The following is a 27,455-nucleotide window of genomic DNA, read 5'->3' on the forward strand; positions in this document are numbered from 1 at the left end:
AGTGACCTCAATGGTAGAATGCTTGCCTGTCAGGTGCCAGAGTCCAGGGTTCATCTCCAGAACGCTAAAAAGCTACTCAGTATGCCCTGGAGTGATAGGCACCATTCATAAAAACATAAACGGAGCTATAGATACCATCCTTCTCTTCTACAAGTCATAGCCAGGGCATCCATGTTGCTACCACCTAGAAGGAAGCTACTGTGGCCAATTAGCTTGAGCCCAGAGCCTTGGACATGGACAGGGACCATCACTGGCTCCTTCCTCCAGCAGGAATCAGCGGTGGCTCCAAGGACTTGTGGAGCAGGTCTCCTCAAGGAGGCACACCACCCCGTGTGGAAGCAGGAGTACAGCAGAGACATATCTAGGCTCACATCCCAGAAATACCACCCTCCTGGTGTGGTGGTTTGAAAGAAAATGGTCCCCAAAGGAAGCCACACTACTAGGAGGTGTAGCCTTATTAGAGGAATTGTGTCACTGTGGGGAGGGCTTTGAGGTATCCTATGCTCAAGCTACTCCCAGTGAGACAGACCACTTCCTGTTGCCTGCAAGATGTAGGCCTCTTAGCTCCTTCTCCAGCCCCATGTCTGCCTGCACACCACCATGTCCCACCATGATGATAATGGACTGAACCTCTGGAACTGTAAGTCACCACCACAACTAAATGTTCTCTTTGTAAGAGTTTTTGTGGTCATGGTGTCTCTTCACAGCAATAGAAACCCTAACTAAGACAGCCAAGAAGTACTCTGTCAGCTCTGCCTCAGTTTCCCCATCTGTAAAATAGGTACTTGCTCGTGGAATTGAGAGTACAGAGACACAAGGAGTCCTTGATGTGTGTATTAGCCAAGGTTCTGCAGGGACACAGACTCCATGGGGTGCGGAAAGGGAAAGGGAGGAAGATGGGTATGAGGAGACAGATGGAGGGAGGGTAGGAAGGCCAGGGAAGAACTGTCTCCAGAGAGAAGCTGCTGGCAAATTCCCCACCTGGGCAAGCTCATCCACTGCTGTATTTTAATATTCAACTGATCAGACAAGGTCCATTCACACTATGAAAAAAATCTACTGTGTTTCCTACAGTCAGGCATAGAGACATACAAAACCCAGCCCTCGGGAGGCTGAGGCGTCTGGATTTGAGGTCAATCTGGGTTACACAGCAAGACCATGTCGCAAAACAAACACACTGGGGCCGGAAAGATGGCTCATTGGTTAGAGTGCTCACTGCCCTGTCAGACACCTAAAGTTTGGATCTGAGCACCCATACTATACAGCTCACAAATGCCTGCAACCCCAACCCCAACTGTTTTAATCCTCCCTTTCTGGCCTCTGTGGACAACCAGTACACACGTGTGTACATACAAACACACAAACACACATAATAAAAATTTTAAAAGTCCACTTATTTAATTCTTACCCTCATCCAAAAGATACCTTCACAGAAACTTTGACAATGGTTGGCCAGGTCTCTGGGGACTGTGGCCCAGCAAAATTGACACACAAAATGAACCACCACAGTACATAGTGGTGGCGGTGGAACAATGTGCAAACAGGTGATATATCTGATCACTTGTCTCACGCTGTCCAGAATCCACATGGATTAGCTCACTTGATCCTCTGTGTACACGGGGAATCGTCGCCATTTTAGAGCTGGAGAGATGGAAGGTTGGGGAATTTGCATAATGTTTTGGCGATCACATTGGTAGGAGAGAGAAAGCCATGCTCTAAACCCAGAGTTCAGATCAGGCTCCAGAGTCACTACTTCCTCTAGCAGGGACTCCCCAGGCTCAGAGCCCACCCATCCCACCAAGGTCATCAAATGCACCGTAGGACCAGACACTGGCAATACACTAGATTGGGAAAGGAGAAGCTAGCCAGCCCCTCACCTCCCTCCACAGCCACCACAACTTTGACGTGGTAGCTGGTGTTTTCCTGGGAGGCAATAAGTGTGCTCCACCCTCTCTCCATATAGAACCAGCAGAACTGGGACCACTGCAGCCCAGCCCTGCTCCCTGGGAGACAGCATGGACCCTGAGAGGAAGCAGAGCTCAGAGCTGGCCTGGTACCGGTACCTGTGACCTGGAGTGGCCCTGGGGGACAGCCGTACCAGCTCTATGTGGAGCCACTGAAGGGGAACGCTCTCAACAAAATCATCCAGGACTCAAGTAGGAACTCACCCTAACCGCCCCTGGGCTGGCTGCTCTGACAAGAGCATAAAATAGAGGCCCACCTCAAGGTTTCCCAGATGACCACACTCCCAGTAGATGGCCAGGAGGGAAGAGGGCTCAGGGACACCCAGGCGACCTAGAGGAAGGCACGTGGGTCTAAGGCATATGGCTGGGCACAAGTGCCTGCAGGAGGATCTAGCAGACCAAGGGGCGAAGCCAGCTGGCACCCCTGTAGCCTCCTGACTGAGGTCCACTGGATATGTGGAAGAGCCAAGGCCAAGGTCAGGAGTCTGAGTGACGAGGATGCAGGGCACCAAAGCTATCTCCTTTCCCCAGAGGGTCCCAAGAGTGTCTCTGTCCCGAGAGTCTCTGAGCCATCAGGCCTGATGAGAGGAGAGAAGCAGACAGGCGGAGAGTCTGCCAGGCACCAGGGTGTTCCGTAGAAGATGAGATTTCTGGGTCAACTGGTTCTTCCTCCCCAGTATAACCCAAAGCCAAAGCCTGGACACCTGACACCAAATGAGGAGGGGTCAGGATGCAGCCCAAAGGCCAGGACCAGGTCAAATTCAACTGCAAAGAGTCCAGGAGGAGCTGGTGGGGAGCGGAGGGGTCAGTGCAGAGATGTCAGTCATCTGGATGGACAGACAGGTGGACGGACGGAACAGGTGCTGAGCAGAGCTCACTGCATGTAGGAGTATCGCCAGTCCCCCAGGGGCTTATGAGTTTCCTTGATGACCTGGGGCGATGTCCAGCGCAGGATGTAGTGGGGGCCTCCCGGTTTGTCATTGGTTCCTGAAAAGGGAAGGCACACTGGTTCTTGGCAGGTGGTGGGCACGCGGGCTGGCAGAGTGAACGGGGCAGCACAGGGGTGAATAATGGCTCCATCTACAACGCACCCCGCTGAGAAGCTTAGAGAAGGAGAAACTAGACACATGCACAGTCTCAGAGCTGGCTGAACACATCAGGGCCAAGCGTGCATGGCCAGAGGCCAAGTGTGCACAGCCAGAGGGCAGCTGAGAGGCTGAGGCTCACAGCACCAAAGAGATAAAACGCCAACCAAAAACAACACTGCCTGGCCAAGTTGCCCTTTAGAAACAGAGAGGTGGACAGCCCAAGACAGGAACTAAAACACAATATTTGAGTGAATCACTTGATCATAAAAGAAGTTGGTAAGAGAGAAAGAAAGAATGAAGTAAGCATTACCTATCAGCAATCACCTTAAATGTAAATGGGTTAATTTCTGCAATTTAAGTCATAGTGAGTGAATGGATTTTTAAAAAAAGGCCCAGACTGGAGAGAGCGCTTCCTGGTCTTCTAGAGGACCAAAGTTTGGCTCCCAGCATCTACACAAAGCAGCTCACAACCCCTAGTAACTTCAGCTCCTGAGGATCTGACACCATCACCTGGATCTCTATGTACCTACATACACATGGCCTGTTACTCATACACATACATAGAATTTTTTTAGTTATCTTTTTTAAAAAAAAGATGCTGGGCCAGGTTTGGTGGCACACACCTTTAATCCAAGCATTTGGGAAGCTGAGGCAGGTGGATCTCTGTGAGTTCAAGACCAGTCTGGTCTACATAGCACATTCCAGGCCAAAGTTTTTTGAAACAGGGTCTCACTATGCAGTCTTGGCTGGCCTGGAATTCTCTATATAGACCAGGATAGCCTTGAACTCAAGGAGATCCACCTGCCTTTGTCTTCTAAGAGCTGGCATCAAAGGCATGTTCCATCTTACCCAGCCAAAAAAGTTTATTTATTTTTAAGTAAATAAATAGACAAGACCCAATTATATGTGGCTTAAACTCACTTCACTCCTGAGGACACAGGAAGAAGATATAAAGGGTTCTAAAGACACAGAAGTAGCTCGCCGCAGATAAACGCTAAACAGTTAAAGCTGGAGGGGGTATAAACAAGAAAACCTGGGACAGAGACAGGCAGCTGTAAATATGTGGGCCACCAGTATCAGAACACTGAAACACAGAAAGCAAATAGTAATAGACACAAAGGGAGAAGGAGATTCCAATGCAAGGGCAGAAACTAAATACTCCACTTCCAGCAAAGGGAACATGGTCCAGAAAGGAAATCAACAAAGAAATTAATCACACACATGCATGCACCACACACACCACACACGCACAGACACAGACACAGACACACACACACACCACACACACACGCATGCATGCAAACACCAATATATGCATACACATATACACACACACACACGTGCTAAGGACGATGTAGAGTTTCGAAAGGGAAGCCTTACACACAGGAAAGTAAGTTAGTACAAGATTATAAAATGGTTTAGAAATCGCTCTTTAAAAACTACAACAAAAGCCAGGCGATGGTGGCACACACCTTTAATCCCAGCACCTGGGAGGCAGAGGCAGGCGGATCTCTGGGAGTTCGAGGCCAGCCTGGTCTACAAGAGCTAGTTCCGGGACAGGCACCAAAGCTACAGAGAAACCCAGTCTCGAAAAACCAAAAAAAAAAAAAAAAAAAAAACCCTACAACAATCAGCCGGGCAGTGATGCATACCTTTATTCCCAGCATTCTGCAGGCAGAGGCAGGTGGATTTCTGTGAGTTCTAGGTCTACGGAGCTGGTTCCAAGACAGCTAAGACTATACCTGTGTACCATGCCCCCTCAAAAAACCCTACAACAATCCTTCCTGGGTATTTATCCATAAAAGGAAATTAAACCAGCCTGCTAAAGAGACATCCGTGCACCAGCCTTCACCTCTCTGCTCACAACTGCCAAGAAAAGGGAACAACCAAAGGACCCAGAGACACACGGGTGGTTGAAATATGGTCCTACACATCATGGAATGTTATTCAGTCATGAAAAGGGAACTGGGAACCATTATCCCAGTAGGAAAAAGCCAGGCTCAGAAAGATGAGAATGGCGTGCTCTCGTGAGACCTGACAGAGCTGACCTCACAGAAGCTGGCAATAACAGCAGTTACTAGAAGCTGGGAATTTGGGGGGACACTGAATTAACGTCAGGAATAACTCTTGGGGAACTACATTCTGTACCATAGGGTGAATATGGGTAACAACTAAGCCATGTATTTCAAAGACCTAGAAGAAAAGCCTTTGCGTGTTTTTACTCTCTCTCTCTCTCTCTCTCTCTCTCTCTCTCTCTCTCTCTCACACACACACACACACACACACACACACACATTTGAAGAGGCAGACTGCCTTAAATGCTACATGCTGGTTACAAGGGTAGAAACATCTATCCCTTATTAACGTGTGTTCTGACCCTGGCTGCCACTAGAGCAAAGTAGCCCCTAGCAATTCATTACCCATCCAGAGATTCTCCATCTAAAACCTAGAGCACACCGGACTCGGGTGATCTTGAGCCTGGTGGTAAAAGTGTGGGTACCGAACCTAACATTCACAGCCCTCCCCCATGCCTCAGCTTCCTCCCCTGTACAATAGAAGAATAGCCTCCTAGCTTTGGAAGCCCCTGAAATGATTGTGTTTGAACATTCATACACCGCACAGTGGGCTGCTCTGTTCCTAGTCAGAGCCTTCCTATGGCCTCTGACCAGGACCTGCCTCTCACTCACTCACCAGAGGCCCGGGCACCCCCGAAGGGCTGCTGGCCCACCACGGACCCAGTAGACTTGTCGTTGATGTAAAAGTTGCCAGCGGCATTCCTCAGCATCCTCGTGGCCTCCTGGACAATTGCCCTAGGAGACAGGACAGTGATCAGAGGGGCCGCCAGCCCCTCTGGCCTCCCAGCTAAGCAAGCAGCCATGGTAGGAACAGGACACTCGCCAGCTGCTAGAGTGGACCCTGGGCAAGTTAGTCTCCCAGGCTCAGCTCCTCCCCTGGGGCCAATGGGAGGACTGGGTGGAGAGCACAGGGGATCAGATCAGGCTACAGCTGTGGGGCAATGGGAGTGGGGGTCCCAGTCTAACCCGGCAATTTATGGAAACTTAGCTAACAGCCACACCCCATGCTTCCTCTTGGGCTCCAGTCCCACTACTGCTCTCTCAGAGGCAGACACGAAAATGCAAAGAGTCGGTGTTAGGGTGGCAGGACCCAGATTAGATCTGCCTCCGCTGTGGCAAGTCTCTGCAGCACGGGGCAGGGCAGTCACCTAGTTCAGTGGGGCCCCAGCAGGCCCATCATGAGCTCCCAGGTCTGTCCCTAGAGATTCAGACAGTGGTCACCCGGGGTGAGATATCTGTTTCTAATAAGTCAGCCTGCTGTGTGCACCCTGTGTGGGGCCGCCTGCCTATTGGTCTAAACGACAGAGGGAAAGCAGAGGGGTTAGCAGGAACTGCGTCCAGGAGGTGGGGATGGAGCTGAGCTGGCGGAGACAGCACACTAGCTAGAACTGCTCTCCGCCGCCGAGGCCACTTACTTATCCTGGGCGAATACTGCCCCCGTGAGGCCATAGCTGGTGGTGCTGTCGACCAGCTGCAGCGTCTCTCTGTACTTCTCATCGGGGTACACATACACTGTGAGCACGGGACCAAAGATCTCCTGAGAGAGGAGAGAAGGGTTAGTCGCCTGACGTCCCCTTCTGGCCATTCTCTCCATCCTCCCAGGCTTCAGACCACACAACAGTCCTGAGCACGGGCAGAGCCGGGCAGATTCCTCCAGGTTCCCTCTGGTCTCTGCATGCCTGGCATTTGGCAAAAAAAAAAAAAAGACCCAGAACTTTTCAGCCTTCCTGCCATGCCCTCACCTGGACAGTAAATCAGCCAGGTCCTGAGGAGCAGGAGGCTTCCTCAACAGTAGGTGCTAAGGCACCCCTCCTCAGGGTCCCTCTCCCAGCGAGGGGCTGGGCTTTCCCTGGTCCTGCCCCCACCACCCCATCTCAGGCATCAGCCACAGCCAGATAGTGAGCCAGTGAGCCCAAGCTGCCATAATCCCACAGCGCTGTGGTAGCTGTGGCAACAGAGTGGCAGGCCACAGTCAGAACCGACAGTGACAAGGACAGAGCCTTGGATAGGGCTGAGCTCCGGAGCGCAAGACCCAGGTCTGTTCACTCCAGCTGTGAGCACACTCCTGGCAGGCCACCCCTCCTCATACCTCCTCATCCATGAAACCAGACAGCATTAGAACCCAGCATGATGCCCTGACAAGGACAGCCCATTGCAATCACCTCCTTCATGATGGGCTCCTGAGGGTCCTTGCTCTCAATGATGCACGGCTCCACATAGTAACCCACCGACTCGTTGCACTGGCCCCCTGCCAGGACACTGAGACTGGGGGAGGAGCGTGCATGCTCCAGCCACTTCTTGATGCGGGCGAAGGCCTAGGGCAGGTGAGCAGGAGGGTGTCAAAGACAGCTGTCCCTCACACTCGCCCCCAAACACCTCTACCTAAAGGGCCTATGTGTATCTGTAGTATACGTCTGTGTCTGATTGTATGTGTAGTGTGTATGTGTGTGTGATTATGTAGTGTGTGTGTGGTGTGTGTATATAAGTGCGTGTGTGTTGTGTATGTATATGGTGTGTGTATGTGAGTATGTATGCTATGCATGTGGGATCTGTGTGCATGTATATAAGAGTGTTACATAGTGTGTACGCAAGCTCCTGTGTGGTAAAGCCACAGGTATCCTTACATATAAACACACTCTGAGAAAAACATACAGAAAGGTGCATATATAGCTACATGTTTACATTTAAGCACATCATATGTGCATGTGGCTAGAGATGTATTTTCATGGTCATACACTATGGTTTCAGAGCTGTGATCTCAAGTGTGAGTATGTGGGCCTGTCTCTGTGTGTGTACATGAGTGTGTGCACACATATGTGCTCTAGGGGCTTGCTGAGCCTGGCTCAAGGGTGTGTAGACAAGAGCTATTTCTGGCCACGGGTGATCCTGTCCTCTTCAAGGCGGGGTGGGGGGGGCATGCCTGGTTAGAAGCCACACTGACTAGCCTGCCCCTCTCTGTCCTCTATCTGTGCCCAGCACCCCTCCCTACCTTGGCATCAATCACTGCGGAGAAGAAGGTCCCAAAGTCCTCTGCAGGCTAGGGACAAGGGAAGGAGCCATGAGACCTTGCAGGCCAGAGACAAAGGGAGTCCCTTCCCCACAGCCCACCCCACATGCACAGAGCCCCAAGGAAGGCACCCTGCCTCAAAGAGCCAGAGAGAGCGGCAGCCAATCCCATCAGCCACCTGCTGGGCGCAGCAGAGGGGCCACTCACGTCGCCCACTTTGATCCTGCTGTGCTCCTCCAGCAGCCGCCCTTTGATCTGTGGCCACAGAGACTGGGGAACATAGAGGCGCGAGCAGGCTGAGCACTTCTGACCACCGTATTCGAAGGCCGAGCGCACCGTCCCGCTCACCACGCTGACCACATCGGCCGAGCTGTGCACGAAATGGAAATTCTTCCCGCCACACTCTACAGGGCACGGGGCGGGTGGACATGAATGGAGGGTGCTGGCTGCAGCCCAAGCCGCCACCCACAGCAATCCACAGCCCTGCATTCAGACAGTGAGAGAGAGCAAGGGGGGCCACGAGCACCAGGCCTGCCCCACTCCCCGGAAGGGGAATGGGAGAACAGAGAGTATCGGCACCTGCTCCCGGTCACAGATGAGAAAACCAAATGGTCAACATGAGACAGGAGCACAGCAGGCCAAGCTCCCAAGAGCCCACCCAGGTTTTCCTGAAACCCCCCCAGGGAAGCCCACCTATTCCCTTAGAGAAGACCTTCAGACTCTCACAGCACTGTCCAGCCTCAGTTTACCTGCTCAGTAACAACTGATAACAGCAGGCAAAGGCACATACCCCTGCCAGGTGCTGGAGGAAGCACCCTGAGCTGTCTCCCAGTGTCTCAAGGACTACCCCCACTGCCGCCCCCCCCATCTCCAAGATGAGTAAACTGAGGCAAAGCAACGAAGTCATTGGCTCCACGTTGGGCCAAGGCCCTGAGAGGAAAGAGCCACCCACACCCTCCCCTGCAGGGTCCCTCATTCATCTCACAAGTGAAAGAACCGAGGACATGAGGGCTAGGAAACTTTTTTTTTTCCTGTATTGCTTTGGAGCCAGTCCTGGAACTAGTTCTTGCAGACCAGGCTGGCCTCGAACTCACAGGGATCTGCCTGCCTCTGCCTCCCAAGTGCTGGAATTAAAGGCGTACACCACCACCGTCCGGCCTAGGGCTGGGAAACTCAAATGCTACAGCCTACCCAGACTCACTGTCAGAGGTCAGCCAGCTCAGGAAGGGCCTTCCCATGGGCCCACCTCACACTAGCGGTTAGAAGGTTAAACCGCCAGCCCCAGCCTCTACTGTTGAGTGTGCCCCAGACAGAACTTCCCATGTTCTACAAACCTCTTCATCCACAGGGGCTTTGCAAAACGGGGTTCTGTGGCCCGGGGAGTCTGGGAAACATTATACAGCCAGTCACTTTCCAAGTCTATAAATGGAGTACTCAAGGCCCTGCAAAGCCCTGCAGAAGAGGACTCACTGGCTTTGCTTCACACGTGTGTCAAGCTTTTGTGACCAAGGAATGGTTTCTCAGGAGTTATCACTGTCAACCAGAGGTGGCCCTGCTGTCCTCTCAGCCAATTTCCTCCTCCTGTTCCCCTCCACAGAGATACACACATGCACAGACCAGACTCCTGCCTCCCCTGCTCAGACCCATGCCACCGATCACAGCATCCACCACCCCCCACCACATATGTGTGCTAACGGCTAACAGGAACACAGCCCTCGGTTCCACACACAGGCATGTTTAAATGCTCCGTAGCCACACATGGCTCCCGAGGGGGTCGCTGCAGAGGCAGGTGGAGAACTCTTCAATATGGGTTCCCAGCAACCCGAGAGAATCCTGGCCATTTCATTCTCTCTCCTGCTCTCTTGTAAAGGCCCAGGAAGAGGGTCCCTGAAAGCATGTGAGGGACGGGGCTTACCTCCGGCTAGGCGTGGGAAGGTACGGAAACGGTCCAGATTCTGGGCCACCTGCCTCCACAGATGTTTGAAGGTGCTAGAACCAAAAAGTAGGGTGTCAGTGTCAAGACGTCCTACTAGAAGAGGCTAAAAGGCCTTGGGCGAAGAGCCAGCCGTGTGGAGGGGGTCGTCGTAGTACCAGGATATAACAAAGTGGGTGGTGGCAGCTGGAATGGAGGTTAGGGAGCAAGATGGCACAAAGGCCCAGATGTGAAAACAGAAAGTGCTGGTTAGCTCTGTCTGGCACAGGGCTGTGTGATCTTGGGCTCACGACGTAATATCTCCAAGCCTTCAATTCTGCACCTCACCTAGAACAAGAACCGTCCATGTGCATAGACTGTAGCGTGAGTTGAAACTTCTGGGCACACGGGGCACACTGCAGTGCCTGAGAAGGAATACACAGGCCTGTGGCTATGAGGGGCATCCTGGCCCAGCGCCTGGCCTGACCAACCAACCCAACAACTCAGGCTGTGTGCCCCCAGAGACTCCGCCTCCTCCCCAGGCTTCACTGTGACCAACCTCAACACCACAAAACAATAAAAATGCTAATCACCCAGCCACGGTAGCTAACGGTAATTTACAGCTTTCCTACCTTTGGCCTAGCAGCTTGCCAGAGCGTGGCAAACGGGGGGCCAGGCCCACTCCGCCTGCTAACAGGCAGAGACCCGAGCACTGGCAGAGAAGGCCTCTGGGGAAAAGGCCTCCTCAGCAACCTTCAAGCTGCCACCCACACCAGCGATCCAGGCAGGGAAGGTGCAAAGAAGCCACTGTAGGTACCCTACAGCAAGAGCTGCAGATGCAAAACAGGACACCAGGCTGTCCCTGTCGCCTCTACCCAGATGCCCAGAAGGCTCCTCGGTCAATGATCTACACAGGACTCCACTTCCCCCAAGCCTATATGTCTGACAGGGTCTATCCTGGCCTACAATGTCCTCTCTGCCAAGGCCAGAAGATCTTGGACCCACACCCCAGCCCTGCAGACTGCCAGTGGCTTGCCACGCTGCTCTGCCCTAGGTTCTAACATCTCTGCCTGGTCCGTGGCCATTATTCCAATCCCTGGAGCCCACAACCTCTGGAGCAGCCCCAGCCAGTTCCTAGGACAGGGTACAGTTGCAACGGCCAGGAGGGCCAGCAATGGGCAGACCCAAGATATACAGACCCAGGGCCTAAAGTGGGACTGGGGGAACCTACAAAGTGTTGTCCACCTCTAGCTAATGGCACCATGAAACACACAGGCCCAGGGGGACCAGAGCACACACAATATGGATTTCTAAAATAAAACAGTCCCAATTAGACATGGCTGGGCCATCGCTATTGGAAAGCCAAGAAAATAAAGCCAGTAACTCCCCAGGTTCAATAGGCAGCCCCAGCCTGAGACAGAATTGTACTTACAGCTTCCCTACCACCTTCTGTGTCTCCTGTCACCTTCAGCATGCAGCCCAGACACTTCTGTAGATTCCAAAGGCTCCTAGGAGCCTCTGGGCTAAACCTGAGAGGTGGGGCCCAGGAAGGCAGGGCTGGGGCAGATAGATGGTCCAGTCTTCCCCCCCAACTCCACCCTCCAGGCCCAAGGGACATGGCTTAGCCTGCAGGCCCCCTTGGTGTCCTTCCCCTTCCTATCACCCTGTCCCCACCTCCTCACCTATGCCTGGCAAATCCCTCACCCTTTTCCAAGAAGCAAGGCCAATATCTCCTGTCTTCAGCCCGCCCACTCATGCCCTCTATGGTAGAAGGCTGCTCTCAGCCACACAGCGCTCTCCTTTCCTATCCTTTCAAACACTCAGCAAGACAAGGACCACCGCCAGGAGGTGGAGGCGCACGCCTTTAATCATAGCACTTGAGAGGCAGAGGCAGGCGAATCTCAGTGAGTTTGAGGCCAGCCTGGTCTATAAAACTAGTTCCATGACAGCCAGAGAAACCCCGTCGTGAAAAAACCAAAACCAAAATCTGGAGAAAAAAAAAAAAGCTAAAAAAGCTAGGGGCCCACTGTTATTTGATTGATAAAAAAACAAAACAAAACTAGATTGAGAGAGGATGGTCACAGAGAGAAAGTAGGTATTACCAAGGTGTGACTTCCTGGTTCACAGCCCCAGACAGCAGCACCATTTCCCTATACCTGTGCCCGACCCCATCCCCGCACGGACTTACGGCACACTGCCTGTGAAGTTGATGCCACAGAGGTGCTCTGAGCTGGTGATCGTGTCCCCGAACATTGGCCCATCCGCTGGCACAAACTGGATGATGTTGGGGGGCAAGCCGGCCTCCCGGAGGACGCGGTAGACGGCATAGCTAGCCAGCATGGCAGTGTCACTGGGCTTCCACAGGACCACGTTGCCCTGCCGCAAAGGTGTGAACGTGGCTCACAAGGTAGTGGGATGCCAACCACACCAACCATGTACCCCACTGCACCTCACCTGATAGCACGGACACCCCTACCTGGAACCACAACACCCCATGTCCCCCCACCACCACCTAAGCCCACCAGGTGATATCTATCTGTACTGTCTCCAGAGGATCCTGCCATGGAGGCCCTAGGCTTCGCCTCTGACTGGAGCCTGGGTTCCCTTCCTCTGCAAGCCTGGGCGGAGTCCTGCCCTCACTGCAGGCGAGGGCTGTTCTCCTGGGTGTGGCTGAGCAAGTACAGACATTTTGCACGTGTGTTGGGTCGGAACACGTGCAGCATCCATCATAGGCACCAGAGGGGCCCATCCGAGGATGCAAGAGGCTGTCCCTGTACCTGGACATAAGATGCACATGGGGTACAATGCCCGGCCTGGGGTCCAGGCTGTTGGGTCAACACCAGCCCTCCTCCTGCCCAGTCTATTAAGGATTGGCCTGTATCCCCCATATCAGACTGGGAACTCCCACAGGTACAGACACCTTTCCTCAACAAATTCCTATCTGTTCCACTGTTTACTAGGATCGACACGGAGGTCCCTTCTGTACATCTCTGGTTTCACCTGGCACAGAGCATAGGGGCGGCCACTTCTCTCATTGCTTTTTTGGTTAAATGACATCATCAGCCCAGTGCCAATGGCTGTCACACACCATCGCCATCGGCAGTCGCTGGACCTGTGGCTCGCTCTCGCCTGGACCTCCCTGGTGTCTAGATCTCCCTCCATCTCTGACCCTCCATCTCTGAAACCCAATGATATGCACCCCACCAAACACAAATAACTGCTCCTGTTCAACAGAGGTGAACACTGTGCCTCAGCCTGGGGTCTCCCCCAAACAAACAAGGCTATGCTGGAACGCTGAGCTTATCCGCAGCCCCTGCTGCTACCATCTGCGCTTCTCCCATGCCCGAAGGCAGGGGCTGTGTTGGTTTGAGATCTGGGGCATGACTAACTCTAACTACCCTTGTCCCCAGCTCCTCACCATTAAGGCGGGTGCGCCCGCCAGGTTGCCTCCGATTGCGGTGAAGTTGAAGGGGGAGATAGCTGCCACAAAGCCCTAAGGACAGAGGGTGAGGGTGAGGCACAGCCCGAGGCTCCCAGCAGCCCCTGTGGCCCACTACCTGCCCTGCAGTACCTCCAGACCTCGGTACACCACATGGTTGGTGCTGGGCGGCACGCTGATGGGCTGCTCCGCCTCCAGCTCCACGGCGAACTTGGCGTTGAATCGAAAGAAGTCGATGAGCTCCGCTGCGGCGTCGATCTCCGCTTGGATCACGGTTTTTCCCTGGTAGGAGGGCACCCTATGTTCAAGGACAGCAGACAGGCCAGAGCCAGGACCCCCAAAGGGAACAAAAACCTTCAGTGGGCTGACCAGGCCTGGCCCCAGGACTGAGGAGGGAAAGGATCTGGTTCTCAAGCATCCAAACCTCCTCCATCATACACCAGACTAATGCAAGCTGGACCAGAAAAATACCCACTGACCATCTTGGAGAGCTACACGGCTCATAATTCTTGGCATACTGTCAGAGGATGCTGCCTAGGAGGCTAAGACTTGCCTTCAGAGTGCTACGTAGAATCCCTTGAGTCTCAATCCAAATAAAAAGAGACCCTAGTGTGACAGCCCACACGTCTATGTCCGTCCTCCTGACAATTTAACTGACATCACAAGCTCAACACCGAAAAGGCAGGGAGCTGTCATCCCGCCTCTATGCAGCAGAGGGCGCTCTCACCATGGAGACAGGTGAGCCGGTGGAACTCCATGCGCAGCCACTGGGGTTTTAGCTTCTGTTAGGGGAACTCTTGGACGAGGCCAAACCGTGCCCTTCTCCCTAGCTCCTTCCTAGCAGAATGCGGCTCAGTTGAAAAGCCCATTTCTCAGACTCCATTTCTCAGGAGCCGTCTTTGACAACTTAAAGATGAAGATCAAGGAAGACACTTCTCTCAGGGGCAGCAAATAGATACGCTTAGCGTCCGGCAGCTACCTGAGCTGTGACAAGGGACAGAACACTCCTGAACGGAACAGAATGGCCCTTCTGGGCCTGGAACACCAGGAAGCGCCAGAGGACAGGATGGGGCCAGACCACATGTTCAGGGTCCCTGGGGACACTGGGCAGAACTAGACAGGGGACACTGGGCAGAACTAGAGAAGGCCTGGGTTTCCCACAGACTCCCGCTGAGTCCAGACTCCATCACTGGCAAAACAGCCTGGCAAGGAAGGAAACAGTGACTAGGGAACCAGACAGAGGATGGGTGCAGGAGCCCCGGCTATGGGATGAGAACCTCAGAGAGAGACCCAGATGGTCCCTGAGTCAGGAACAACTTCGTGGATGTTTAAAAGCTCCCTCTGATGGCTGCAGGGAGACCAGAGGCAGGGTCCGACCTGCAGCTCATGGGTCCTGTGAGTCCCTGAATGGCTCTGCGTACAGCCTAACACATTTGTAGAAGGCAGTGCCAGACAGTGATGTCGGAAGGCTAGCAGGGCAACTGATGATCCTGAATGACAAAGGCTTGGCCCAGAGTAGGGGGACAGGAACAAAGGGGAGGTCATGGGCCATGACAGGACACATGGGCTCAGCACAATCTGCCTAGCGCGGTAACCTATGTTACAACCCCAACTCCAAGGAAAGATTCTAGGAATGTCTCCAAGCCTCTCCAACAGCTCCTGGCACACGGAGGAGGCTTTTCGGCTGACGTCTAGTGACAGGAATGGAGTAAGCCAGCCTGACAGGGCCTGTCAATCCTCACCTGTCCCACCATGGTCTTGGCGAGAACCTCAGCTCTTCGTGGCCCGCTCAGCATATCTGCCGCCTTCAGAAAGATCTGGGCCCGGTCTGCCACGGGCTTCAAGTCCCATTCTTTCCTGGCGGCCAAGGCAGCTTCGATGGCTTTGTTGAGCAAGGCCTGGAGAGAGAGGAGAGAGAGGTAAAGGACTGCCTTCTGACTGCCCAGCAGGAAGGGTCCAGGCATAGAGGGACCAGAAGGACACTAGCTACCAGCAGAAAGCCCCCAGTTGTCCACACTGCTAGAGACAGCCTGTCCTGCTGTCCTTCTGAGGCCTTTCAGCTGCTACAAAAGAAAGCCCCTGCCTCGCTTCCGCCCATGGTCTAACTTAGGGGGTACCGCATCCTTGGGATCCGAGGGGCTCCAGCCTTGCTGTTAAAATCGCAGCTTGAGGGGCTGGAGAGATGGCTCAGCGGTTAAGAGCACTGCCTGCTCTTCCAAAGGTCCTGAGTTCAATTCCCAGCAACCACATGGTGGCTCACAACCATCTGAAATGAGGTCTGGTGCCCTCTTCTGGCCTTCATACACACAGAAAGAATATTGTATACATAATAAATAAATAAATAAATATTTAAAAAAAAATCGCAGCTTGACACACTAGTAGCTGCAGGTGACCCAGACCCCACCGACCCTCATGACCACGTGGTACTAGTAGTCATCAGCCCCTCCCACGGGCCCCCTCTCTCACTCTCTGCATGGTTTCCATCTATGTCTCTAACTTCTCTGGTGCAAACTTACAGAATCTACCCCTTCCCTCCCAAACAGCTCTCCCCAGGTCTCCCTGGAGCAGTGGACACATTACAAGGAAACATTCGGTGCTGTCCCCACTCTGACCAACATAGCTAGAACTTGGCTGAAGTTAACCTGCATGTGACTGGTGCAGTTGCAAGCTCAACACAAAGACTCCCAGGGCCAGGGAGAGAGGCAGGGGGGTGCACCCAAAACGGGCAGGGCAGCCATGGTCACCAGGAACTCACCTTGTCCGCATAACAGAACTTGGCCACTTTGTGTCCATGGTTAAAGGGCTGGAAGAAAGGGCAGGGAACATCATAGTTCATAAGTAAGGCCAAGACCACAGATGTCTCTGCCTTTTGGGGGAAGCATAGCCTCCATGTTCAGTTACACATGCCTGAATCCCAGCTTATTCACCTACGGCACTAGGCCATGGCAGTTCCCTCCTCCTCCCCCTCTCTCCATGCCTAGAAGCTGCGCACCAGCCTCTGTTAAAAGTCCTTCCAACAGGCCCGTGAGTCAGCTCGGCGGGTAAAAGCGCTTGCCACTCGGGCTTAGTGATCTGGTGATCTGATTCCGGTCCCAGTACCCGCCTAAGGGCAAAAGGAGAGAACCAACCCCACAAAGCTGTCCTCTGATGTCCGCAGGTACCCTGTGCTCAGTCACAGAGCTATGGGAACACGCAGGGAAAGGTAGGGTAGTTCTGTCAAACTGGACCCAGCACACGGTGCTCTTGGAGTTCTAGCTAAATAGACTCATTGGCAAAAAGGCCAGCCCCGAGGGGGCTGGAGAGATGGCTCAGAGGTTAGGAGCACTGGCTGCTCTTCCAGAAGACCTGGGTTCAGTTCCCAGCACCCACATAGCAGCTCACAACTGTCTGTAACTGAAGTTCCAAGGGATCTGACATACAAAACTTTAAAAAAAAAAAAAAAAGTGAGCCCTTCACCCTTCCCCACCCCCCACTCCCAACCAAATGCTCTGTGAGTTTCCTGGTTCACTGTGGTTCACTGTGGTGCACCCTGGTTTCTACAGGGCTGAACCCAGTTCTCTGTCCCTAGCTTGCAACTGACCCATAGAAGAAACTGTCAGGGACAGACACACTCTTCTCAGGCTCCTGGCTGTGGACATGACTCACGAGTGGGCTGGGCATGGTACCCTTTGTTCTAAAGTTTAGACATCCTAGGAATTCAAATTCTGGGAGGTGACAACGACTTACCGACAACTGGTACTGCACATCAGAAGTCCACACCTCCTCGTCCCCGACAACACAGGGGATGGCTTCTGTCTGGCCTTTCAGGTTCTTTAGAGCCTGGGGAGAGGCACAGAGATGTGGGTGGAAACTTCCGGTCTCTTTGTTCCGTGTCCCACACACCCTGGGGACACCCCACCCTGTTACCTTCTGCAGTGCATCCCGCTCGGGGCTGCCCTGAGTGAACGCTAAGATGGGCTCATTGGCCACCTTCAGAGAGGAGGTGTGCTTCCAACGCAGCCTGGAAACAAAGCATGGGAAAAAAAAAAAAAACAGGTAAGTCAGCAGCTGCCTTGCCAGTCCCTGTCTCCACGGGTGGTCCTGGGCTGACCCACGTGGCTGAAATCCAAGCAAATCCAGAGTCTGGGGAGGCAGCCGGCTTTGGTTCGAGTCTAATACTTAGAAGTCATAACTCTATCACTGTGTGTCTTCCGTTACATGACTTGCCTACTCTGAGTGTTTCAAAAGCGACTGAATGAGAACACACATGGTTACTTGAAGTCAATTCTGTATAGGTTGGAGGCCACTGTCCCTTCTTTTCTAAAAATCACCCCACAGAATCAGGCTTTCTCTAACACGGAACAGGCAAGCCTGTGAGAGCTGAGTCTCTTGGTGTGAGCCAGGGAGATGCCCTCGGAAGAGAGCCAGCATTCAGGTGAGCAATCAGATGCAGACCATGAACTTGGATGATGGGCCTGAGTGCTGGGCACAGCAACCCTGGACTGGGGAACCAGCATCAGGTTCCCACAACCTAGCTGATCATTGGCCTCCACCTTCCTCCTTGTCTGGGGGTGCAAAGGAGGGAAGATGGAGGGGATTAGAACCAGCACTCGGGGTCCATCATTCCAGAGCTAAAGGTCCAGCTCTTCCACTTCCCAGACATGAGATGTCCCCTCAGCCGCCAGCTTCTTGTGTAAATGAGGACAGCTCAGAGGACACCTTAATGCTGGCAACATTCACAGAGCACAAGGCCCCAGGCCAGGCCTCACCAGCTGCTCAAACAGCTGCCCCTGACAGAACAAATCATCCAGGCATTTTTATAAGGAAAGTTTATGAGGAATGTTCAGGAGGAAGTTCCACCCCCAGCGCCCTCCCTCTTCCATTTCTCTCCAAACCCTGCTGCATCTCAGACAGCCCCTCACTGGCTGGGTAATCGGGAGTGCCCTGGGTTGGTGTTGCTGGGAAATGAGAGGGATGCTAGAGTTGGGAGAAAAGCCACCCCTCTGAAAACTGAGGGTGCGCAGTGGCCTGGACCATGCTTAGACAAAATGGGAGCTGTCTGGGCTTCATCTATCTGGGTTAGAGCGATGCTGTTGGTTGGGCCTCCATTGGAGCAACCATGCTCAGCAGGACAGAGTGGCCAGGCTGAGGGAGTGGGGTCATGTGTTTCATTTATCATGGGAAGGAATGTGAGGGCCCAGAGGTCACCTGGAGGGAGAAAACAAACCCATGTGGGGTGGGTGTGGCCCTAGGCCACATTCCAGAAGGAAGGAAGAGCAGAAAGGAGGGATAAATACAGGCAAGGAGAGGCCTATAGGGTTGAAGTTGAGGAAGAGAGACATTCACTGGCAAGATCTTGAAGAGGAGGGAGGGTAAGCATCTAGCTGGAGGCAGGGAGAACGTCCATGCTCCCCACAGTAACACCCACAGGCCAAGTCACCCTCCTTCCTCCCACCCTTGTCTGGCCAAGAAAGCATAGGTAAGATACGACAGCTGCAGCCCCCAAGGCTACCCAATCCTGCCTCCCATGAGCCTCTTGTTCCAGTATAGGACAGTGAGGCCCGGCTTCTAGGGTTACTATGGAGACCGGACAGCTAAAAGAAGGCAAAGTTGAGAAATCCACCATGTCTCCTCCTACAGTCCCGGGAACAGGGAGATCAGAGGCAGACATCTCTAGGGACTGACTGTGGAATGGTAAAAACCTCGCCCATGCTTCCTTAGCTGGACATGGACTGAGTCCAGCAGGGCTCCAGGCCTCATCCTACCACCCACCAGGTTGGACACTGCCGTTTCTAGAAACAGATAAACCAAAGCCAACACCCCTGTCCAGCAAGATCCCTCTTGGTCAGCAACATTCCTCACCGTCTCAGCAGAGGAACCAGAATCAAGCTCACCTCCCGCTGTGTGTGAACAGGCCAGCCGTCCCTCACCCACTGGCTCTGGACAGACTTACTCAGGCCCAGGAGTTTCCAAAGCCCCCCCCCACCCACACACACACCAGGACCACATTCAGGTAGGAAAAAGTTAGAGTGTACCCCACCCACACCAGGCCTCTCCTCCCTGCCACCCCCAAACGTGATGCCAGAAACAGAAACCCCACAGACCTCCCTCCACCTTTCCCGGGACAGCGGCCCACTGTGACCTCAGGCTCACAGGGACTTTCTCTGGCCCTGGAAAGTCTCCAGGCCCAGGAGAGATTAGTTCAAAGATCAAGTTGAACCTAAGTCAAGCGGTGCCAAAAATAATAAGCATCTATTCCAACAGGCGATTGTCCCCCGTGAGGCTCGTGGTCCGTCCCTATCTGACAGGCACCCCTCCACGAGCTCGGATGAAGATGGAGCTGGATCAGTCCACAAGACTCAGGGTCTCTACGACAAAGGTTTTCAACCTTCCTAATGTCACAACCTTGTAATACAGTTCCTCATGTTGTGGTGACCCCCAACCATAAAAATACTTTCATTGCTGCTTTGTAACTGCAATGTTGCTACTGTTACGAATCATAATGTAATTTTTTTTTTTTTGAGATAGAGGTTTGTCAAAAGGGGTTTCGACCCACAGGTTGAGAACCACTGCTCTAGGAGGACTCCCCAAGGACCTTCTAGGCAGGATGGTTTCATTCGTTCGTTCATTCATTCATTCATTCATTCATTCTTCGTTCATTCATGCATGCAGCCAGCGCACCTACCCCACGGCATCAATTACAGAGTTAATCCACCCACCCAGTTGTTTATTCTCTGCACACTTCCAGGACTCAAAGGTGCCTGGTTCTGGATGCAGACTTGACCCCGCTCTCAATCCTCTGTCTGTGGAGAGGAAGTGCAGGGTAGGGGTGGTACCCAACTTGGATTTCCCTAGCAATCTGGGAAAACACAGCCCATGCTCCCCTTCACCCAAGAAGCAGGAGATGTCAGGATTTCCAGGAAGAGCCTGGGCCAGCAAACTCAGCACTCTTTAGGGGAGGAGATGGGGAGGTGGAGGGCACAGGCTCTACCCCGTCCAAGGGTCAAAGTGCCACCAGCTCGATTCAGAGATGATTCATCAGTCACATCCCCTCCTCCACCTCCAGGCTGCTAGTGCCACAACCAAAGCTACGCAACCCCGTCACACCAGCAAGGGGACGTGCTCTGAGAAACACACACCTAAGCAACTTAGTCATTGTGGACGCACCATAGGTCATCAATTCAGAAACCTCACAGATGGAAGCCACTCTAGAGGGGGCCTTTGTCAACCGGGCGATGCTGTATGCAGGACATGCACTCTATGGCGCCCTGTTTTGCAGACAGCAAGCTTATTGTATTTTATTTTGAGACAGGGTCTCACTATGTAGCCCAGACTAGCTCCAAACTCGCTATGTAAAAGATCTTGAAGCCAGGCGGTGGTAGCACACAGCTTTAGTCCCAGCATTCGAGAGGCAGCGACAGGAGGATCTCTGAGTCTGAGGCCACCATGATCTACAGGAGCTAGTTCCAGGACAGGCACCAAAGCTACAGAGAAACCTATCTCAAAAAAAAAAAAAAAAAAAAAAAAAGACCTTGAACCTCCTAAAGACAGGCTGGGATTACAGGAGTGATTCTCCGCACTGGGTTTATGCAGCATTGGGGATGGAGCGCAGAGCTTCATACATGTTAGGCTCCTTGGGCTCCGCCATGAACCCCCAGCCCTCCGTGAGAATTATATGGGACCACTACTGGATGAGGGAGTGAGGTCCATGATGGTCTTCACAGTACAGTGAGGACTATATATTTTACTTCTTTCCAGCGTGTCACAGCCCACAAGTGACGATCAGAAAACGACTTGTAAGAGTCGGTTGTCTCCTTAGACCAGGTTGTCTCCTTAGACCAGGTGGGTCCAGAGAACCAAATGCAGGCTATCAGGCTTGGCAGCAAGCGCCATTACCCACTATGCCAGCTGCGGCCCCACGACCCAGCGCTTAACATGAAAACTGGATCAGGGGAGACTCAACCTAAAACCTCTCTTTCTAAAATGAAGATTCTGGATCCTCAGGGGTCCTCAGGTTCGTTCCCCACCACCACATCCCTTGCAGGACCCCCAGCTGCCCTACCTTTTCCCCAGACCCCCCCCATGCTTGGATGCCCCCCATAGGTGAACCCCCCAGTCTGAAGGGGGTTCCTTTCCCATTATCTCCAAGCCAAGAAGGGGTTCCCGACGGAGCCTGAGCATCTTGCTCTTGAGAAAGCATCCGGCTCCTCAGAGCAGCCTGTGCCCATTCCGGCACATAATAAACACCGCCAGAGAAACACTTGGAAAGTACCAGACCCCTGGATCTGAACTTGGCCCGTACTCTCCTGCCAGCTAAATACCCCACCAAGAAGAAAGCAAAAGGAGCTAGCTGTCTTGCTTCCTTTGGCCTCCTGTTTTCCAGCTGTAATCTGGGGCCTGATAAGGCAAATCCCCTTATCAGGCAATTAGGTGTAATCAGGGTAGCAGTGGAGGCTTCTGGGGAGGGGAAAGTACAGGGCTCAGGGAGGGCAGGTTATGTGAGCACTTTATCATCTCCTGAGCTCTTAGGGCGCTGCTGCGCACTGAGACGAGTGAGGAGCAGACACCGTCCTCAGGTCGTTTCTGTTGCTAAGATAAAACACTCTGACGAAAAGCAGCTGGGGAGGGGGGAGGGTTTATGCTGGCTCACAATCCAGGTCTGCCTCTGTGGGGAAGTCAGAGGCCGGTGCTTGAGATGTTAACAGTCACAGTCAAGAGCAGAGGGAACACATATATGCTCCGTGTCACATGCTCAGCTCAGGAGCCTAGGGAACTGTGCCGCCCACACAGGGCTGGCTCTTTCCACAATTAACTTAATTAAAGCATTCCCCACCCAGGCCAAACCAAGGTAGCCGATCTCTCACTAAGACTCTTTCTTCCCAGGTGTTCTCAGGTTGTGTCAAATTGACAAAGCTAACCCAGGTACCATCTCACTTATCCACCCTCCCAAAGCAGCAAGTTGCACTGCTGCCTCTTTTTATGGAGGAGTAAACCAAATTACTCCTTTGCAGCTCATGGTCACAGCTCATCCGTACTTATGGCTCTTTTTGTCCTAGAACTTGCTCTGTAGACCAGACTGGCCTTAAACTCGGAGATCTACCTGCCTCTGTCTCCAGAGAGCTGGATTAAAGGCATGCGCCACCATGCCTGGCTTAATTTATGGCTCTTCTTACTTAAGAGATAATCTCTGGTCAAAGGACAGCTCAGTGACCCAGCCTGGGTGACAGGACAGGTCAATACCCTGACCACACACATTAGATCAGAACCACTCACTTCCCACCTAGAGAAGGAGACCTCCTTGGTTAGACAGTCACTAGCACTATGTGTAGACCAGGCGGGCCTTGACCTCACAAAGATCCGCCTGCCTCTGCTTCCTAAGTGCTGGGATCAAGTGTTGCCCTGTTATCCTTGGTATTTCTGTCAGGGCTGACCACCAAGGTAGCCCACTGTGGTTGAGAGATGGGTCAAACTACTCAGCATCCATGAACTCAATTAACCCCCAAGACAAACCTAGTGATGAAGTTACTATAATCCCAGTTACTCCGAGGCCAGGGCAGGAGGATTGCCAAGTTCAAAGCCAGCCTGTGCAACTTAGTAAGAGTCTGCCTCAAAATAATGGTTAAAGAAAATGGCTGGACATTCAGCCCCGTGGGAAAGCACTTGTGTTACATGCACAAGGTTCCTGTACTGCAAGGGGGAAAAAAATCTCCACAGAACAGACAGGCCTGTGAGTCAGCGCCTGCTATTGTTCCCATGACAACAGAGAAGCCATGCCACCTGCCCAGGGTCACTGTTTAGCAGTGGGGCGAGGGACCAAGCTGCACTCTGCTCCCGGCCATTCTGACGGCAACAGCACAACACCAATGTGTGCCAGGCACACACTGTTGCCAGGTGCCAGTGCCATCCGACCAGAACAACGTCAGAAGCATCGTGAGGACCTCAGACGCCATCTAGTCCTCTGCATCTGTGGATGTGCACACATGTGCACATTGTATTGCTGGGGATGGGACTCAGGTCCTAGGCAAGCACTCAACACAGGGCTGCATTCCCAGCCCTTACAGAAAAACTCAACAAACCAAAAGCCCAGGGTTCCGGCCTCGGCACTGTATAACCTCAGCATGGTGGTGCACCCTCGTAGTCCCAGCGCCTCAGAAGTGAAAGCCTTCTGAAGGATCAGAAGTTCAATGCCACCCTCAGCTATAGAGTAACATCAAGGTCAGCCTGGGCTACTGGAGCGTCTCAAAGAAAAGAAAAGGAAAAAAAAAAAAAAAAAAGACAAGCCAAAGCCACTGTCACCACCCCCTTCTCCAAGGCCACATGGTGAGGTGATCAACTGTCTGCTAGGAAGGAAGGCTCACTGGTGAGCTCATTCATTTACTCAGTGTTTGCCCAGGGATTAATTAGCAGGTGTCAGTCGCAGCTCCACGTCCTGGGGACGTCCAGTGGGAGATGACAGGCCTATGAAAGAGAAGGTAAGTATGTGGCTTTTACCCACAATGTGTAGGACCACCAGTCTTTTGGATTTCATTATCTCTTCAGATTTTAAAATAGTTTCATTCACATAACCCTAGGAATGGAACCAGGGATCGGATGCGAGTCCACAATCCACTAAGAACACAAAATGACAAAAAAAAAAAAAAAAAAAAAAAAAAAAAAAAAAAAAAAAAAAAAAAAAAAAAAAAAAAAAAAAAAAAAAAAAAAAAAAAAAAAAAAACAAAGAAAAACCAAGAAAAAGAGAAGACCGGGTGCAGTGGTGCACATCTTTGATCCCAGTCCTTAGGAGACAGAGACAGGTGGATCTCTGCGAGCTTAAAACCAGCCTGATCTGCAGAGTGAGTCCAGGACAGCCAGGGCTGTTACACAGAGAAAGTCTGTCTTGAAAAAACAAACAAACAAACAAAGAATGAGGAACCAAACAACTACAGCTGTCCTAGGATTGTGCCTCTCAACCAGCGACAACAAAAAGACCTCTGAAGCTTGTCATGACTGAAGAAGCCACTGGCACTAGAGGCACAGGTTGGAAGTGCGGCTAAGCATTTGCAGGGTAGAGCAGCCCCCAAGTACCTGCCCCAAAGGTGGGTGAATGAATGAATGAACGAACGAACGAAGGAACTAACTAACGAACGCTGCTGTTGTTAAGAAACCTATCTGGGCATCCTGCCAGGCCAGCGTGCTGTACAAAAAAGCAGGCAGCCAGAGCCCAGAGAACTGGTTGCAAAATCCTCCCTCTTCCCACCAGCGAGCGGTTCAGGAGTCGCCACACTGAAGAGCGGAGATCTGGATCAAGATCAAACTACAACTCCAGTTACATCTGCCCGAACAGGCAGAAAAAGTTCCCCAGTTGCCAACGGGGACTAAGCAAGTTCCTAGGCTCGGCGGCGGCATTGGAATCCATCGACTTGTTAGCGTGCTAAATGATACTGCTCTTCGGAACTGTTTTATAATGTGGACTGCCTTCTACAGCCCATCAGGGGGTCTTTGTGTCTATATGCCTTTCTCACCACTAAGCAGTGGGTGGTCTCAGTCCAGGAGGTGAAGAACTGGAGTCTCAATCTGAAAGAGAAGCACACACACTGCAATCCCATCTCCTCTTCCTGACAGCTCCCCACCAGAACATACAGAAGAGTTGGAACTTGCCCATGACATCCCATGGAGGGGGCAGGGAGGAAGGGCAGGGAAAGGCTCACTGATTAACTCAGAAAGATCACAATTCAGTGGAGGAAGACTCAATGGGTCGCAGGCCACAGAGCCAGCAAGTAGCAACTAAAGTGGGGGTGCGGGTGCTGTGTAACTCTAAAAGGCAGACAGAATGGATGGAATCACACCCACACCCAACTGGCTGTGCTGAGTCCCACTGGACCAGGATCTTGGTGAGGGTGCTAAGGTTCCCGCTGAAAAGCAGCTGTGCAATTGGATCTGAAGAGCGAACAGCACTGTCCTGGAGATTGTCCGGTTCTTCATTATTGTAATGACTGTATCTACGTCTTATGAGAAATCTGAACAAAAGTGGCAGTTTAGACAGGTGTAGTAGCCCTGGCCTTGAACCCTCCCTCTGCCTTCCAAGTGCTAACCAAATACTTCTCACCCCCCCACCCCCAGACAGGGCTTCTCTGCGTAGTCCTGGTTGTCCTGGAACTCGCTTTGTAGACCACGCAGGCCTTGAACTCACAGGGATTCACCTGCCTAGGTCTCCACAGAGCTGGGATTAAAGGTGTGTGCAACCACCGCCTGGCAAGAATTTATCTTAATGAATTTATTTAAATCTCAAGCCGTAAACCATTCAGAACCCAGCATCACACGTTTATAAAAGTCATTATGACACCCACTGAAAAACAAAAGCCCAATATTGAACTGTAAAGGGAGTGGAATGGATAAGTCCCCGGGATTATCAGGAGGCTCCAGAACGTGAACTGAGGAATGTCCTAGGGCTGGGAGAGTCAACAAATTTGGAATATTCCGCGTTCGGAGGAAGAGGAGTGAAGAAACGGGACGTGCGACACTGTCCAGGCACTACACCCGACCGCAGGAGTCAGCGCTGGGGAGTAGGGGGACTTGACTAAGGAAAAGAGACCATCTAAGGAGACCCAGGAAGAGGGCCGGGTCTCCATGGGAGAGTGACTCTGCAGGACACGACCCTCCAATTTAGGGGAGTCTTGGGAATTTGGGAGAGGGTGACTGAAGCTCAGAGCACCCGCAGGGAGGGAGTCGCCCGCCATTCTCAGGGCTCTGGTAGCAAAGGGTTCACTCACCCTGCGCTCCTCCAGACGTGGGAAAGCATGGCTCGGCTCAGCACTGGAACGAATAGCACCGAGAGGAGTCTGAAAGTCCCGAGCGTCTGTGGGAAGCTCCGAGTCCTCCCTGCGAGGTTGGACTAGTCAAAACTGGAGCGCACCACCTCTGCGGGAGGAGCAGTATCATCCGGTCCACCTGCCTTGGGGTCCCTCTGCGCCAATACCCCCTCCTGTCAATAAACAGCAGCCTTAATTAGCATCATAAATGTCACTGTGAACCGCGGCGTAAGGGAACCTGGCAGAAATGCGCTAAAATAGATGAACTTTTCTCGTCTCCTCCTCTCCTTATGGTATGACCCAAGGCAAGAGGGCGTAAGCCTCATTGACCAATCACAGTCACACATGGAAGCCTCCAGGCCAATCAGCGGGACTCGCAAGTTGCCTACTTCTTAGGTCGGGTCGGAGAGTTGCAGTAGCTAATGCCCGATCCTGATTGGCCCAAGTGCTCAGTAGTAGATGGAGTAGAGGGACCAGATCCACGCGACAGGTGCAGCAGGGGTCCCAGAACCTTGGCTACTAGAAGGCTGGCCACCTGCGGATCATCATTCTGCACGAGCCCTCCCTCGGGGTCACACTAAGGCCAGCTCCCCGCCGCCACCCCGGGGCTACCGCCCTGGATGGAGCCTGGCCTGCCCTCCCACTCTGGCACAGGGCCAAGCCAACTACCAGGGCCTGCTTCCTTCCAGATTGGGATCAGAATGAGATAAAACCATAGCGGGCCTGTGCTTAGCATTTTTCTTTTTCTTTTTTTCTTTCCTTCCGTCTTTTTCTTTCTCTCTCTCTTTTTTTTTTTTCAGCCTCTGCCCCACAAAAAAAGATTTTCCTCTGTGTCCCTCTGTCCCCTGGAAAAAAATATCAGTTTTCTGCATGAGAAGTTACTTGATGAATATTCGAACATATTAAAACTGCTTCTGAGCGAGGCGGTGGTGGAGCATGCCTTTAATCCCAGCACTAGGGAGGCAGAGGCAGACAGATCTCTGTGTTCAAGGCCAGCCTGATCTACAGAACTAGTTCCAGGTCAGCCAAAGCCACACCAAGAAACCCTGTCTCGAACCACCACCCCCTCCACCCGCCCCCTCCCCCAAAAAAACTGCTTCTAAAGCTTGCTCTTAGAATAATGCCTGAGGAAACCACTATATTCCCAAGATTCCAGTATGTGTTTCTATGTCTGTGGCAGTGTGACTTGGGCATTTGCTGTAA

General features: G+C 52.6%; 1 protein-coding gene across 1 annotated transcript; it reads right to left on the minus strand.

Annotated features, from left to right (window-relative positions):
* Positions 1-1,375: 1,375 nt before the first annotated feature.
* On the minus strand, positions 1,376-26,421 carry Aldh4a1 (aldehyde dehydrogenase 4 family member A1). Its single transcript, XM_050150958.1, has 15 exons — positions 26,214-26,421; positions 17,392-17,485; positions 17,212-17,304; positions 16,241-16,288; positions 15,228-15,383; positions 13,618-13,767; positions 13,465-13,539; positions 12,235-12,422; positions 10,050-10,123; positions 8,342-8,538; positions 8,117-8,164; positions 7,290-7,442; positions 6,543-6,664; positions 5,744-5,862; positions 1,376-2,951 (listed from the first exon to the last, which is right to left on the minus strand). Exons 1-15 carry the CDS (start codon positions 26,240-26,242, stop codon positions 2,839-2,841), a joined length of 1,659 nt encoding a protein of 552 aa, XP_050006915.1. The 5' UTR covers positions 26,243-26,421; the 3' UTR covers positions 1,376-2,838.
* Positions 26,422-27,455: the final 1,034 nt, after the last annotated feature.

This window comes from Alexandromys fortis, unplaced genomic scaffold, assembly GCF_014885135.2.
Source record: "Alexandromys fortis isolate MF-2015 unplaced genomic scaffold, M_Fortis_MF-2015_v1.1 scaffold_26, whole genome shotgun sequence".
NCBI classification, from domain to species: Eukaryota; Metazoa; Chordata; class Mammalia; order Rodentia; family Cricetidae; genus Alexandromys; species Alexandromys fortis.